The sequence below is a fragment of the Panthera onca genome, chromosome B4 (genome assembly GCF_046562875.1).
Source record: "Panthera onca isolate mPanOnc1 chromosome B4, mPanOnc1 haplotype 2, whole genome shotgun sequence".
Classification (NCBI taxonomy): Eukaryota; Metazoa; Chordata; class Mammalia; order Carnivora; family Felidae; genus Panthera; species Panthera onca.
The window spans coordinates 37,487,985-37,503,645 of record NC_138345.1 but is presented as its reverse complement, the minus strand read 5'-3'; the positions used below and the strand labels follow the sequence as shown (position 1 = coordinate 37,503,645).

At 44.0% G+C, this 15,661-nt stretch overlaps 1 protein-coding gene across 8 annotated transcripts in view; it reads left to right on the top strand.

Moving 5' to 3' along the window:
- The window catches only part of LOC132694882 (maestro heat-like repeat-containing protein family member 1), a 109,272-nt gene extending 93,611 nt beyond the window's left edge, over nt 1-15,661 (top strand). For 4 of the 8 annotated variants that reach the window (XM_078450175.2, XM_078450178.2, XM_060658726.3 and 1 more), the window contains 7 exons: nt 130-270; nt 636-809; nt 4,533-4,691; nt 5,077-5,199; nt 6,928-7,033; nt 8,839-8,904; nt 14,773-15,660. In XM_078450175.2, the coding sequence (XP_078306301.2) occupies nt 130-270; nt 636-809; nt 4,533-4,691; nt 5,077-5,199; nt 6,928-7,033; nt 8,839-8,904; nt 14,773-15,101 (1,098 nt within the window). In that variant the 3' untranslated portion in view covers nt 15,102-15,660. Of the gene's footprint in view, nt 1-107; nt 271-635; nt 810-4,532; nt 4,692-5,076; nt 5,200-6,927; nt 7,034-8,838; nt 8,905-14,772 lie in introns of those variants that run through there. The other 4 variants (XM_078450176.2, XM_078450177.2, XM_078450181.2 and 1 more) reach the window with 4 other exon arrangements.

Genomic DNA, 15,661 nt, shown 5'->3' with positions numbered 1-15,661 from the left:
TACAGAGCTACCACTGTGCTCAACTGGACACACACATTACCTGAGTATGGGATCTGAGGGAGGACTGAGGGAGTACTGGGTACTTATAACTTTTTCTCCATCCATAGCTGTGTCTCCTCATACCCACAGCTGCTCTGGCACCGATCAGTGGCTCAGACTGTGGGGCAAGACTTTTTGGGCAATCTAATCAAGTGGACCAACGAGCCCAACATCATTATGAAAGAAGTTGGGCTCCGTGGAATCAGTAACCTCGCATTGCACCCAGGACAAGTAAGAGTGGGGAGAACCAAATGGGAATTGAGTGTTACTCCCTGAAGAATTGGGCTTACCTCTTCAGCCCAATTCTTCTTCTCCCTGAAGAATTGGACTTACCTCTTGGTTCTCTTAGTTATCCAGGGCATAGTACATTCCCCAACCTCTCATCCAAGGACAGCACAACGTCCAGTTTGTAGACTTACATAGACTGGCCATCAGACCTCCTAAACCCTGTGAACACCAGCCTTCTACTTCCTGGGCACATCTGGCCCTCAGATTCCCCATGTATGTTCTTCTTAGGCACTGTTTTCCAAAAATCCTGTCCCTAGGGTGTTGCAGGATCCTCAGGTGGTGAGTGATCTCTGCCTTCTTCCAAATAGTCAGAATCTCTGAAGAGCCAGGTTCCATTCTTGCGAGACTTCCTGAAGAATGAGGCACGAGTGACAATGCAGGCAGTAAAGAGCCTACGGAACATCATCTGCTTTGGGAAGCAACAGAACACCAAGGTGGTATTTTGCAGCATCTCCAAGCAGCTGCGTCCACTCATCAATGATGTACGGGCCAAAGTTCCTAGGATCAGTTGGAAACAGTATGGGCTGGGACTGAGGATGAGCCCTGGAAACTGAGCGGAGGGTACTGGGGCAGGGCTGTGGGACTGTGGAAGAAGGCTGAAGTCACCAAAGGGTAGCAAAAAGGATACTTGGCTACCTGAAGCCATGCATAGGGTTGTCCCCAGTGCATTCTCCATTACAGACAGACCTAGCACACAGTTATCTACCCATTCTCTCACCAAGAGCCACTGAAGGAAAAAAAAATGGCACCCTGCTATGAAATTGGTTCTGGAGTGAAGTGTGGGGAGACAAGTCACAACTCTACCCTTCTCCCAGATAACACAGGAACCCTAGAATGCTAGGAACCTTGTCAAAAGGACTCAAAGGCTCAGGAATCTGAACTGCCTACACCAATACCAATCCATTTCACATCTCAGCCTGGGACCTGGACTGTTGTCTGTCCTGTAGTTCAGTTTTCAAAGTCTATGGTATGTGGTTTAGGGTCAGATCTATGCATGGAGTGAACACAGGAGTTCATAAACAACTTTATAGGGTCACTCTCCCTAGCTCCTCCCTCTCTGTGACCTCCCTGGTTTTACAGTTCTTTGGGGCTCCCTTTTTCCAGTTGTCTCACAAGAAAGCTGGTACTTTAGTTACTCTGCAGTGCCAGGCACCTCTATGTGCCCACAACGGGGCCAAGTGGCATGATGGCAGAGGAAATAAAGCAATGGGGGCTTATCCATCCTCTTGGGGTCTCAGCTCCTTCAGATGGAGAGTAAGCTTCCCCTCTCTCAGAGTTTTGGCTCCTATAGACTCCCATGGGGCTTGTTTTGGAACTGTGACATGAGAGAATCAAGGGAAGAAAAAGAAACTTCATGCATTAAGTAGAGGGCTTCTCTTGGAGCTGTCTGCCCAGGGTGCTTGCTTCCCAGTTTCTGGTTTCCTTGTGGGCCAGCCAGGGAGACCAGCTGGTATGAACAGATGTGCCCCTCAGCTATTGAGACTGGTGGCATCCTCCTACCCCCACAGTAGCTGGAGCGTCAGGAACCTCTTCATCTTTGGCTTCTGGGAATCTCTCTTACTTCCTTAAAGCTTAGCTATACATTAAAAAAATTTAGGGGGGTAGGGGCACCTGGGTGGCTCAGTCAGTTGAGCGTCTGACTTCAGCTCAGGTCATGATCTCGCAGTTCCTGAGTTCGAGCCCCACATTGGGCTCTGTGCTGACAGCTCAGAGCCTGGAGGCTGCTTTGAATTCTGGGTCTCCCTCTCTCTCTGCCCCTCCCCCACTCATGCTCGCTCTCTCTCTCTCTCTCTCTCTCTGTGAAAAATAAATAAACATTAAAAAAATTTTTAAAAATTTTGGGGGTATTTATTATCTAGCATTTAAAGGCATTTATAGTGATAAGGTTATCAGGTTATCTTTTCTCCCATATTGCTAGAATGGAAAGTTGAGATTTATGGTCTAATCAAGAAATAGTAAACGGTTATCATGTACACAATGACAACCTGCCAGAATGAAAAGAACACTGACCCTCGGGTCATAGGTTCTGGGTTCCTGGTGCTGCTTTTACGATTCACCTAGCCAGAGGAACTTAGGCAAATCTCTGTTGTTTTACCATTTGTAAAATTTTCTTCTATTATTTTATTGCTATATCCTCTTTTTTTCTCTTCTTTCTGTTCTGTCGTTTGCAATTTCTTTAGATTTATTCTCCGTGTTTCTTCATTTTTCTTTCATATTTCCCATCTCTTTGTCCACCTTGGAAGAATTTCTGGGCTGATTCTCCTCTTACTAACTCACACTTTAGCTGTGGTTATTCTGCTATCCAACCCACCTATTGAATTTTTATTTAATATTTTTTTATGAAGCAGGTCCTTCCTCTTTATTTTTCTCTTCTAGTTGATGGTGTGGTATCTGAATAGCTATTACATTATTCTATAGAGACACTACTTTACTTTTACCTGTATTTATTTACTCATTTATTTATAATTTCAAAGTTTGGACTTTAAAAAATGTCATATATCTATCTATATCTATAGATATAGATATAGATAGATATTACAAAATCTTCTGGATGATTCAACTATACTTTCTCTAAGGTTTTGTTTACATTGTAATTTTTTTTTTTAACATCTATTTATTTTTGAGACAGAGAGAGACAGAGCATGACGGGGGGAGGAGCAGAGAGAGAGGGAGACACAGAATCTGAAACAGGCTCCAGGCTCTGAGCAGTCAGCACAGAGCCCGACGCGGGGCTCGAACTCACGGACAGTGAAATCGTGACCTGAGCCGAAGTCGGACGCCCAACCGACTGAGCCACCCAGGCGCCCCTACATTGTATTATTAATTGTATCCTCGGGTGGTGCAGGTTTTTGTTTGTTTCTCTTGTGGTCCTGATTTTCCTGAACATTTGGTGAGTCTTGGTGGTGAGTTCTGGAAAGTTTACACTACTGACTCTTGGCCAGCCCTCTGTGAAATACCTATGACTGCAGCCTGGCTTCAGTAACTGTGGGATGTGTCCAGGGATATGTGGACAGTAGGATGCACCAATAGCCAGTCTTTGTGGGATTCCCTGTTCTTCCTGGGTGTTGCCAGACTCGCAGGGCCCCATCCCCTCTCTCTGGTCGAGATAGCACACTCCCTGCTCTGTGGGGGTGGTATGTCTCCCTCCTGCTTGCTATTTAGCAAGGAGGATACTGGGAGGGCAGCACGGAAGGAGACACTGTGCTGTGCCCCTGGACTACCCCTCTCCAAATGACCACCTGTCAGTTGCCCAGCATCGCTTCTGCTCCTCACATTCAGAGCTGTTAAGCTTGGAGCATTCCCAGAACATGCCCACCTCCTCCAGCAGTCTGTTCTTGCCCACACTTTGGACTGTGGTTTCAACTTTAATTCCAATCCTGTCTGCTGTGTGTCTTTCAGGGATATTCTAGTCCTCTGTCAGGGGGGATCCCATCTACTATTTCAGAACCATTATGGATTTAAAGAGACGTGTCTCTACTATTTCTTTCAGGGATTTGGGGCAGGAAGGGATAAGTGAAGCAGTACTCAATCACTGATCTTGAGCCAAACTGCCTGTGATACTTTTTAGTTAAAGTACTAACACTGAATCATCTGTTTTGTTATTATGTTCACTGTGCAAAAAATAACAACATGTATATCTATTTTGTTAAAATGTCTGCTTCCCAAATCCTACAAGTTCAGGGACTATCTGTCTTGTCCCACCACATCTCTGTTATTTGGTGCTATGCCTAGCTCCTGAGAGCTATCCAATAAGCATTTGTTCAATTAACATAGAATATACTCTTGAAAGTGTACAGTTTAGCTGTTTATGACCGTTGTTAATTAGTACAGGCTAATATTGATTTAAACAATTTTATTCACAGTATAACTAGGATAGCTATAGGTATTTTTAAAAATTTGGCTAAAATTTTAGCCAAATCCTTAGCTAAATCCTTAGAAGAGAAATTAAGCTGTCATTGTGACCCAGGGAAGAACTGAAACTATGATCTTGGCTTCTCTAAGCCTGTGCCTTAACAGAGGGACTTACTAGCTCTGGACTCTAAAGAGAATTACTCAGATACACAAACCGTGTTGCCTTTACATGGTAAACACAGTGCCATCAGGGTACTTTGGACGTGGAAATGAGACGTGGGAGTAGGGAGCCAGGCCAGGCAGGGCCAGAGGGAAAGCACAGCCGCCCATCTCCGTTTTGCTCTTCGTGGCAGGAGAGGGACCTGGTGAAGATCTCGGCCACCTCTGCCCTGGGCCACATGCTGCATCGAGTTCACAAATTCAAGCCGGGAGCCATCACCCGAAGAGAGATCTACAGTTTTCTAGTCCCGCTGCTGCTTAGCATTCAGGATAATAACACCGAGGTAGTCAAGGTACTGGCGACCTTTGTCCTGGCAGATTCCCACCCCTCCTTTTTTTGCTAGAGCAGAGCCCCCTTCCCTTTGACTCTATTTCATGAGCCCAGCCTTGGCTGTACATTTCCTGTCCACATCTTTGGTGTCATCCTCGGGGCTGGCTCTGAGCACTTTTACCCTCTCTTTTGGATGCTGTTGATCTCATCCTGATATGGTTCTGTTCCCTGAAGCTATTTATGTCCCATGTCCTGAACAAGGTCCCACGTTTTACCTGATTCCAGCTCCAAACCCTCAACTGAGCCCCCTGGGGGCTACCTTCATGGTCTTCCACTTAGCCTCCTGCCCTGGCTCCGCAGAGCCATAGGAGTGAGGCTTTGGGGATCCCCTTCTCTCCATCCCGTAGGCCTGTGGAGGGGCCCTGACTGAGTGGACTAAGGTGATTGGCTGGTCATCACTCACACAGACATTCCAGCACACCACCCTCAGTGATCACATCCAGGTATTGGAAGAAACGTGCAAGTACCTGGTGAGTGAGAGTCTCTGAGAAGCCAGGCCACAATACTCATGTCAGGAACCCAAAGGCAGGCTAAGAGGCTAAGGAGGGGAGGGCTGACAGAAGATACATTCTTTCTTCCTCAATTCTCATTCTTTACCATCAGCAAAATCTGAGAACACACATTTGGGAGGCCAGTCCTTGGTTCTTCATATTTGATTCTCTTAACATCCCAGTGTCTGCTTTCAGAGGCTAGGGAGGTCATGTGAGGGTAGTAGATGGCAATGGGGCAGAGGTTTTCTGGTGACACTTGGCAGGAAGAGATGCAGGCAGGAGTCATCAGGGCTTTAGTGGTCATGGTGTTAGGGTCTGTGGCTCCTACGAAGTCAAGAATAGGGACGAGGTCAGGAATCCTTGTTGAAAAGTAAATATTTAAGGGCTAAGCAAGTAGATTAGGAATTAACATTAGTAATTTTAATATTATGGACTTGGGTGCTTATTGCCTTATATAGGTAGACCCACTTTAGGTTTACATAGCACTTTTATATCCATTATCCCACTGGAGCCTTGCAATTCTGTGAAGGATGGGCAGGTCTTATATATCCACTCTTAAAGATCAGAAAACCGAAGCCAGTTTGCATTCCCACCAAGAGGGTTCCCATTTCTCTACATCCTCACCAGCATCTGTTGTTTCCTGAGTTAATTTTAGCCACTCTGACTGGTGTGAGGTGGTATCTCAATGTGGTTTTGATTTGTATTTCCCTGATGATGAGTGATGTTGCAGCCACTTAGGAAAAGAGTGTGGAGATTCCTCAAAAAGTTAAAAATAGATCTACCCTATGACCCAGCAATAGCACTGCTAGGAATTTACCCAAGGGATACAGGAGTGGTGATGCATAGGGGCACATGTACCCCAATGTTTATAGCAGCACTTTTAACAATAGCCAAATCATGGAAAGAGCCCAAATGTCCATCAACTGATGAATGGATAAAGAAGTTGGGGTATAATACAATGGAATACTACTTGGCAATGAGAAAGAATGAAATCGGGCCATTTGCAACAACATGGATGGAACTGGAGGGTATTATGCTAAGTGAAATAAGTTAGTCAGAGAAAGACAGATACCATATGTTTTCATTCATATGTGGAACTTGAGAAACTTAACAGAAGACCATGGGGGAAGGGAAGGGGAAAAAATAGTTTAAAACAGAGAGGGAGGGAGGCAAACCATAAGAGACTCTTAAATACAGAGGACAAACTGAGGGTTGATGGGGGGGTGGGGAAGAGGGGAAAGTTGGTGATGGGCATTGAGGAGGGCACTTGTTGGGATGAGCACTGGGTGTTGTATGTAAGGGATGAATCATGGGAATCTACCCCCAAAACCAAGAGCACACTACACACTGTACGTTAGCCAACTGGCCAACAAGTTCTATTTAAAAAAAAAAACAAAAGAAAAGAAAACTGGAGCCAGTGTCAGAGTCAGTATTCAGCCCTGGGTCTCCTGGCTCCACACCAGTTGTGTTTCCCCTTATCATGTTGGTATGAAGCAGCAAAATCCTCTTTATGAACTTCCTGCTAAAGTCTGCCCTGTCACTGGGGTAGGGATCTCTGAGGTTCCAGATTGAAGCTCTCTCAGCTGACTGAAGACAGAACAGTGCTGCTTGTGGACAGGGTGAGGGGGGTGAGGGGACCTCTAGTGGTGCTCCCAGGCACCGCCCCCCCCAGCTCCTGGTCAGCACCACCCCTCTTTGGCTCCGCAGGTGGGCACAAAAAAAATACAGCTTGTGGGGGAGTTTCTGTCCCAGAGCTTCGACTTCCTGACGAGCCCTCAGTCCTTCCTACGGGAAGCTGCCATCAACTTCATAGGTAAGATGCTTCCTCCTGGCAGCTCTTCCCTCTTGTCTTCAGCAAGGGACCCTCCTTGACCTTCCACAAGGGCTAAGCCAGAACCATGGTACTGTGAAACAGGTCACTTCCTTTCCTAGCTCTGACCTGATTAGAGAGGCTGTCCTGTGACCCAGGCTCAAAGTCCATGTTAGAGGGGCACCTGGGTGGCTCAGTCAGTTGAGCATCTGAATCTTGATTTCGGCTCAGGCCCTGATCTCACTCTTTGTGAGATAGAGCCTCATATTGGCTCTGTACTGACAGAACAGAACCTGCTTGGGATTCTCTCTCTCCCTCTCTCTCTTCCTCTCCACAGTTCACCAGCTCTCTCTCTCTCAAAATAAATAAGCATGAAAAGAAATCCATGTTAGAAAGGCTGGAGGAAGAAGAGAAGGCTCTGTGCCTTTGCCCCACTCTGTGTGGGTCCACCCACACTGACTGCACTCTGCTTTGTGGGGAAAAGAACCATACATGTTTGAAAAGGAAACAACTATTGCTTCCATTGGAACCCCATGGATTTTCAAAAATATTTTTGTTTCAAATTATAATAGCAGTACAGTGTGTGTTTGTGTTAGAAAACTTAAAAAAATTCAGATTGGCAAAAAAGAAGAAGATAAATAATGCCAGAAATTCTACCATTTGGATTTAACCACTGCTAACATTCTAGAATTTTCCCCTAAGAATATACCACACACACACACACACACACACACACACACACACACAGCCATTTTAAAAACCATGAAGTTTGGTATACTGTTTTTTCCCTTGCCTATCACAAATACATGCCATTACATACCCTTCAACATTTTTTTTAAATCACTGCATAATATTAATTCCATTTTACAGGTAGATTTATGAAACTATTTAACCAGTTCTTATTTTTGAATATTGAGACTGTGTCATCTTTTGTTTTTATAAGCAGAGAGACAGTGCTTAAATCTCTACATGCCACCATGATTATTTTAAGATAAATTTCTTCAAAAAAATTTTTTTCTTAATGTTTGTTTTTGAGAGAGAGAAAGCACGAGCAGGTGAGGGGCAGGAAGAAAGAGAGGGAGACACAGAATCTGAAGCAGGCTTCAGGCTCTGAGCTGTCAGCACAGAGCAGGACACGGGGCTCAAACCCAAGAAGTGTGAGATCATGATCTGAGCTGAAGTTGGATGCTCAATGGACTGAGCCGTCCATGCGCCCCAAGATAAATTTCTTAATAAGTAGAATTGCTGGGCCCAAAGGGTAGGCACAATTTTAAGGATTTTGGTGCTTAAACTGCCATCTAAAAAGTTGCAATCATTTCCCATTGTTACCACTACTGCATGTATGTATCCATGTTACAGATATTTGCTAACCCTGGGTAGTACTTTAACGTTCATTACCAATTTGATAGGTGAAAAGAGTAGCTTGCTGTTGTTCTGATTATTTTTTTTTTTACCAGTAGTGAGATTAAACATTTTTCCTATGTTTACTGACAATGCATATTTTATTTTTGCAGATTAGTTAGTTGCCTCATGCCCTTTGTTCATTTTCCAATTGGTGTGGGAACCCCATGGAGTTTGACACCCTGGATTCATGCCCTACTTGTCATCTGCCAACAACATTTTCCTGGGTCACAGCTGCTCTGAGCATTGCTCTTTCACTAGAATACTGACACGTGGGCCACAGGGAATCTTGGAGAAACATTTCTTGCTAGAACTGGTTTACACACTTCCTTGTTCGCTAGAGGGGGGGAAAGGGTGGCCCAAAGGTCTGGAATTCTGAAAGGACTTTACATCTGTCCTATCCTTAGGATTAACAATTAAGAGGTTAACCATGAAACGAATTCACGAGGATGATGTGGAGCTGTTACAGAATGGTGAGTCCGGGCCTTGTACCTGGGTTCTGGGTACCACAAGGCATGGGGCAAGACAGAAAGGAAGAGGGGGAATCCCTTAAGGACATGTTTTGTTACTTTCAATAAAGTATGTCTTTACCACTATAAATGTTATATGGACAAGGAGAAAATGGAGAGAAGTAGGAGGAAGAAAACAAGTTATCCATTGTGTTGCTGCTTAGAGAAAAACAAGGCTAACCAAAATGTTCTAGTCCCTCAAAATTTATCATGTGCTGTCAGTTGCTGATGCTACAGTGGTGTTCAAGGGAGACACCCCCTGTCCCCTAAAGAACTTGCAGTTTTGTGCTCTTTTTTATTGCAGTAAAAATATTTTAAAGTTAATTTTTATTTACAGAAGAAATGCATGAATGTAGTCTGTTTGCAAAAAAAAAAAAATGGGAACATTATTGATAAGGGTAAAGTTCTTTTTTGGGGGGTAAATTTCTATTCGCGCTCAAGTCTGGCTCCTCTACCCTCTTCCCCTGTTTGTTATGTAGTCTTGTATGCTTTTGCTGTGTACACATAGAATATATATGTTATGTAACATATAATATATACTGTAATATATTATAGGATATACAATGTTATATATATGTATACATACATATATACATATATATATAACTTTCTGCAACAGATATATGTGTGTGTGTGTGTGTGTCTGTGTGTGTATGTGTGTGTGTATACACATATGTCTCCTTGTATACAGGTGTAAGTGTTTCTCTGGGCTGGATACCAGAAAGTAGGCTTTTATCATGCATATTGAGCTTAACAGGGTTTAGAGTAAAACATTTTAACCTTCCTTCCTGTGTTGACATGAGTTCCAATTACCACCCCTCCCAATTTACAGGCTTTTGTTACTGAATATTTTAGTTCTTTTTTTTTTTTATAACCCAGAACTTAGATACTATGATTCTTGTTGTTACATTATACAAACAGTGAGGGCTTACTGCAGCGTTATATGCTCTCCATTCCTTTCTCTATCTCTAACCATCCTTCATTTTTTTTCATCCTGAAATACACTTTTTAGAAGTTTCTTTAGTGCTAGTATCTTGATGTTATGCTCTCTTGGATTTTGCTTGTTTGTAATGACTTTTTCTTATCACCATTCTTGCAAGGTAGCTTTACTAGTGGCACAATTCTTTTTTTTTAATTAACAATTTTATTTTTTAAAAGTAATCTCTATATCCAATGTGCGACTCGAACCCACAACCCGGAGATCAAGAGCCACATACTCCCCTGATTTAGCCAGCCAGGTGCCCCTAATAGTGACACAGTTCAAGACCAACAGTTTATTTCTCAGCACTTTGAAGATATACTACTGTCTTCTGGCTTTATTTGCTGCTAAAAGGAGCCTGCTGTCATTAATTTTTGTTCCTTTGCAGGTTAATCTATCCCTTTTCTCCAGCTAATTTAAGATTTTTCTTTTAGTTTTTAGCATAGCAAATAGGGGCACCTGAGTGGCTCTGTTGGTTAAGCATCTGACTTTGGCTTAGGTCATAATCTCACAGTTTGTGAGTTTGAACCCTGCATGGAGCCGGCTTTTGATCCTCTGTCCCCCCCCCCCCTCTCTCTCTGCCCTTTCCCCACCTGCTCTCTCAAAAATAGCTAAACATTAAAAAAAAAAATCTAGCAAATAGTATAATAAACCCTCCAACCCTGTCCCCCAGCTTCAACAAGTATCAACTCATGGTTACCTTGTTTCCTCTGTTTCTCTACATACACCCCTCCCTGCCAGCTTATTCTGAGCCAAACCTCAGACTTCATATTATTCATCTATAAATATTTTAGTATATATTTCTAAATGAAACTCTTTTAAAAATTAAAACATTAAACAACTGTTTTAATAATAGACATGTTTTGGAGTAGAATGCAAATTATACATGAATTTTTAAGATAAAGAGGTTCTAAAGATTTGTGGAGTATATGAGATTTGAGGTAATTCATCCAGACCCTTGAGGCTACACATTTATTCTCTTCTGCCTCTGAAGTTAGGGGTACTTCAGAGAAGTGTTTCCTAGTCCCAGTCTCTAACCCTCCTAATTTCAGAGGTATTTGTCCATGATCATAGAAGTGAATTACTGGGAGAGCCAGAGCTAGAATTCCAATTCAGGGAACTTTTTTTTTTTTTTTAAGTTTATTTATTTATTTTGAGAGAGAGAAATGGAGGGGTAGAGAGAGAGGGAGAGGGAGAGAGAATCTGAAGCAGGCTTCACGCTGTCAGCATGGAGCTCCATGCAGGGCTCAATCCCATGAGCTGTGAGATCATGACCTGAGCCAAAGTCAGACGCTTAACTGACTGAGCCACCCAGGTACCTCCAAATTCAGGGACCTTTGCACCAATGAATGCTCACTCCATTGTCCTTTAATTTCATCAAAGTCCTGAAAAAGAGGGAATAGGAGTTGGGGTGTGGAGGAAGAAGAGCTGAGATTCCCAACGTATATCAGAAGAGAAATTTTACCTCCCCTGCAAAATCCTTTGGTCCCTAAAATAGCCATACCTATGTTTGCTATAGGAGGTACTTCTGCGCTTGCTCTCAATTAAATTAGTTTCTTAATTATTAAAGACCTGCTGTCTACCAGGTATTCTTCTAAGCCCTGGGAAATTGCAGCGAACAAAACTGATGTCCCCACCCTGCTACAGCACCCCTTCCAGCGGGGTAGGGGAGGAGCCCTAACCAAGTACATATGTGTTAGATAGGCACTATGGAGAAGGTGAGGCAGGACCAGGGATCCAAGGGTCAGAGGGCGGGGCAGGGGTGCCCCCACCGATAAGAGGCATTGGAGCGGAGACCTGGAGGAAGTGAGGGAGTGAACCATCTGAGTAGCTGAGGGAAGAGCACCTGGCATGTTCAAGGAGGAACAAGAAGTCAGCGTGTTCATGTGGAGTGAGCAAAAGGAAGAACAGGAGATGAGCTCAGAGAACAGCAGTGGGGCCAGAATCCTGCCAGCCTTTTCGGCCATGGTAAGGATTTAGGACTTTGCTGTGGGTGGTAGGGATACTTCACGAAACACAGTTCTCAACTCCTCCAAGGTGGGGGGTGGGGTGGGAAGGATTCAGGGTGCTTGTGCTAAGTGGTGCCTGTGTGATTCATTCCAGTGCCGAATGGAAATGATGTTTGAATTCTTCCATGCCACAGTTTGCTTCCTTTGATGCAGAGACAAGATGGAGAGAATGTTGGCTTTTACAGCCCTGCCCCTGTGTGCGGGTCCTTGTGTACATAAGAGTGGGTGTGCGTGTTAGAACGGCCTGACACGAGTACCACAGCTTTGCTGTTGTCACTGTTCTAGTGCTGCACATGCTTGTCTTCAGGGACCTGCCTTCTGGTTGGAGCCCACTTACCTTCCTGGGACCTGCTTTGAGCTAATACTCTGGATATGCTGCTTTTAAAGGGATGGTGGCTATGGGGTGCCGGGGTGGCTCAGTCGGTTAAGCGTCTGACTTCAGCTCAGGTCATGGTCTCACGGTTCATGGGTTCAAGCCCCGTGTCGGGCTCTGTGCTGACAGCTCAGAGCCCGGAGCCTGCTTCTGATTCTATGTCTCCCTCTCTCTCTGCCCCTCCCCTGCTTGCACTCTGTCTTTTTCTGTCTCTCAAAAATAAATAAATGTAAAAAATAAATAAATAAATAAAGGGATGGTGGCTCATCTTTCAGAGGAAATGCCTAGCAGGCACTGCAGAAAGACAAGTTTTTGTTTCCTTTCTGGCTTATTCACTGCTCTTTATCTAGGGTAAAAAGTGGTGAGGTAAATGACTTTTAAGGGTCTTTTCTTCCAAGTCAATGTGTAATGAAAAACACAGGCTCCAATGTCGGCTAGCCCAGTTTCGAATACTGGCTCTCTCAATAATGAGCCGTGTGAACTTGAGCGAGTTACTGTCTCTGTGCCTCAGTTTCTTCATCAGTATCATGAGGATAATAGTGCTGATCTTAAACGTTGTTTAAGTATCAGATACAGATGCATGTAAAGACCCGTGCTTTGCTGGGCACAGACGTGTCCCACAGAACCTTTGTGTTGAGTTGGCTTAGTCTTCTGGACTGAGGCAGGGCAGGGTGCCGGAAGCAGTTGGCAGAGAGGGTGCTCGGAGTTCTGGTCAAGGAAGAATGAGTTTGTTAGCTGCTGTTAAGAGTAGCCATGCCTTCTCCTGCCCCCCAGTGACCAGGTAGCAGCATCTGTCCCATTAGGGCCCTAACCCTGGCTTCTGACCCTAATGTTTTGTACCTCTATTGCCTTCTCCTCATTTTTTTTACAACTGAGGTCTCTACTGGGTAGTAGAGCCCTATTCCCAGTGACTGGAGCATGTCAGGGAAGGTACACCTAGAATGAATACCCTAGACTCCTCAGCATACCAGAGAACTGCCTTCCTCATCCCAGCGAGGCTCTCAGAAAGACTGCCTAAATGATGTAGACAGGAGGGACTTTTTTCCCCAACAAAAGTAATTCCGGTTACATTTACACTCATATCTAGTGCCTAACAAACCTTGTGATCACGAGATGGCTCTTCACAGGATTTATGTATTTACTGTGTAGCTTGAGCCCAGTTCTTCCGCCTGTGCTAAGTACAAATGAGATGAACCTGAAGCAGTAGATTTTGATGGGCTTGAAGGCCCTTTTGAGCCAACACCTGTCCTGTTCTCTTTATTCTTTGCATGCTAAGTAATTTCCAGTCTCCATCCCTCTGTTCCCACCTGGATCTAAGCCCCCCTGTAGGCCATTCCCTAACTGGACCATTTTAACAACCCCCACCCCTGTCTCTTCTCTACACAGAAGCCAGATTCTCTTTGAAACATGTACACTGAATCATGTCGCCCCTTGCTTAAAACCCTTCAGTGATTTTCCATTGTTCTTCAGGTTGAAGTCTGGTCCCTTACCTTTGGCCACGAGGCCCTGACTGATCTGGTTTCTGTCTCTCCACCCTTAGCCTATAGCACCATCCCCCCCCACTAGAAGGTGCAGCCACACTGGCTACTTTCTACATTGTGAATAGAAGCCCCCATCCCAACCTTCAACCTTCGGGAGTGCTTCTGCCCTTTCTCTTCATGTAGCTTCTTACTTCTCAGCTCAAATGTTGCCTTCTCAGAGTGGCATTCCCTGACTGGCCTATCTAAAGAGCTCCTTCCCAGGTATTCACTGCCATTACTCTGTTAATTCCCTTCCTCATACTTCATTTACATTTGCTTGTTTGTTTTGTCTTTCCTCCACTAGAATGTTAAGTTCTTGAGGGTGGGGAATCTTTCTTGTTCACCACTGTATCCCTAGCACCTGAGCGGATAGTAAGCGCTCAGTAACAGCTGTTGAAAGAATTAATAGTTATTGTTTATAACAGTGAAAAATTGCAAACGACCTAATTACTCACTAATAAGAGAGTTCATCAAAGAAATTATGATAGAATCATGTGATTGGATATTACGGTGTATAGCAGAATATTTTGTGGGAAGAAAAAAATGTAAATCTTATTTTTGTAAAAAGAAGTGTCCATATTCGGTATCTAAAAAAATACTACCGGCGTGACTGGCTGGCTTAGTCAGCACAGCGTGCAACTCTTGATCTCTTGGTCATAAGTGTGAGCCCCATGTTGGGCACAGAGATTACTTAAAAAATATATACTGCAAAGATAGGAACGAAAATATTAACAGTCTTATCTCTGGGCGAGGGGTGAGTGATTTTTCTTTCTTTCCTTTAAAAAAATGATTTCTATTTAAACATTTTTTCTACAGTAAAAGAAGTATTACTTTTATGGTGACAAAAATTATTCTAAATGAAGTTATAGAATAATAACCTGGCATGTGGGGTGGAAAAAAATGGCATCCTTGGAGATTGAGAATCTGAGTTGACCTCCTTTCTGGTTTCAGCTATTGGAAGCCTGAGGAATGATCCTGTGGAATCTATCCAGTCTTTGGTCACTACTACCCTGAAAAACCTTGATGAATATCTTAATCCCGAGTCTATCTCTGCTTCCAGGATGAGCCAGCTGAGCAATAACATCTTCAAAGTCACTGGCATGAAAACCTCAGAAAGAAAGAAGCGACTGTTTAAGACTGTCAAACAGGAAAGAGATGATTATGACAATCAGAAAAAGAATATCTGGAATTGGCTTCGAGGCCCTCTAAATTCCTTGTGCAACTGGCACAATAGGAGGGTGAAAACTACTCCACTCATAATAGGTAATTCAGATAAATAATCAATATGGTCACAGGTCCCAACATCTGAAAGTCCACCTACAGAAGCTGGACCTGCCCCTAAATAAGTTGCACCTAACTGCTCTGGGACTGAAGCCTTTTCCATTTGTTGTCCAGATAAGCAGTACTTTGATTCACAGTAGCTCTCCTACCTTTTTCCAACTGGACGGGCTACCTGGGATTAAACCCAAGGAGGCGGTTTTGATCCTAGAAGGCACAGTACGTGTCTCTCCCTAGGGGATTGTTGGCTATCAGCATATACATTTGTCAATAAAACTTATTTTCTCGTCCTAAGACAAGGTGACTTTCATCCTAGTTTTGGGGGATTGGGGGTAAACCTGAGTGACAGGGACAGCTTTGTATCTCCTTCAACCTTCAGGTAAAATTCCAAATGACGAGAGTGAGGAGGAGTAGGATGGTGGAACAGCACACCCTCTGGTTTCTGATCTTTTTCCCCCCACCGCCTCACACCTTGGATGAAATTCCCAGGCCTGACACACTTACATGGGCACATTCAGATTTCAGGTTGGAACAGAAAAAGGTAGGCTGTGGGTGTAAACAG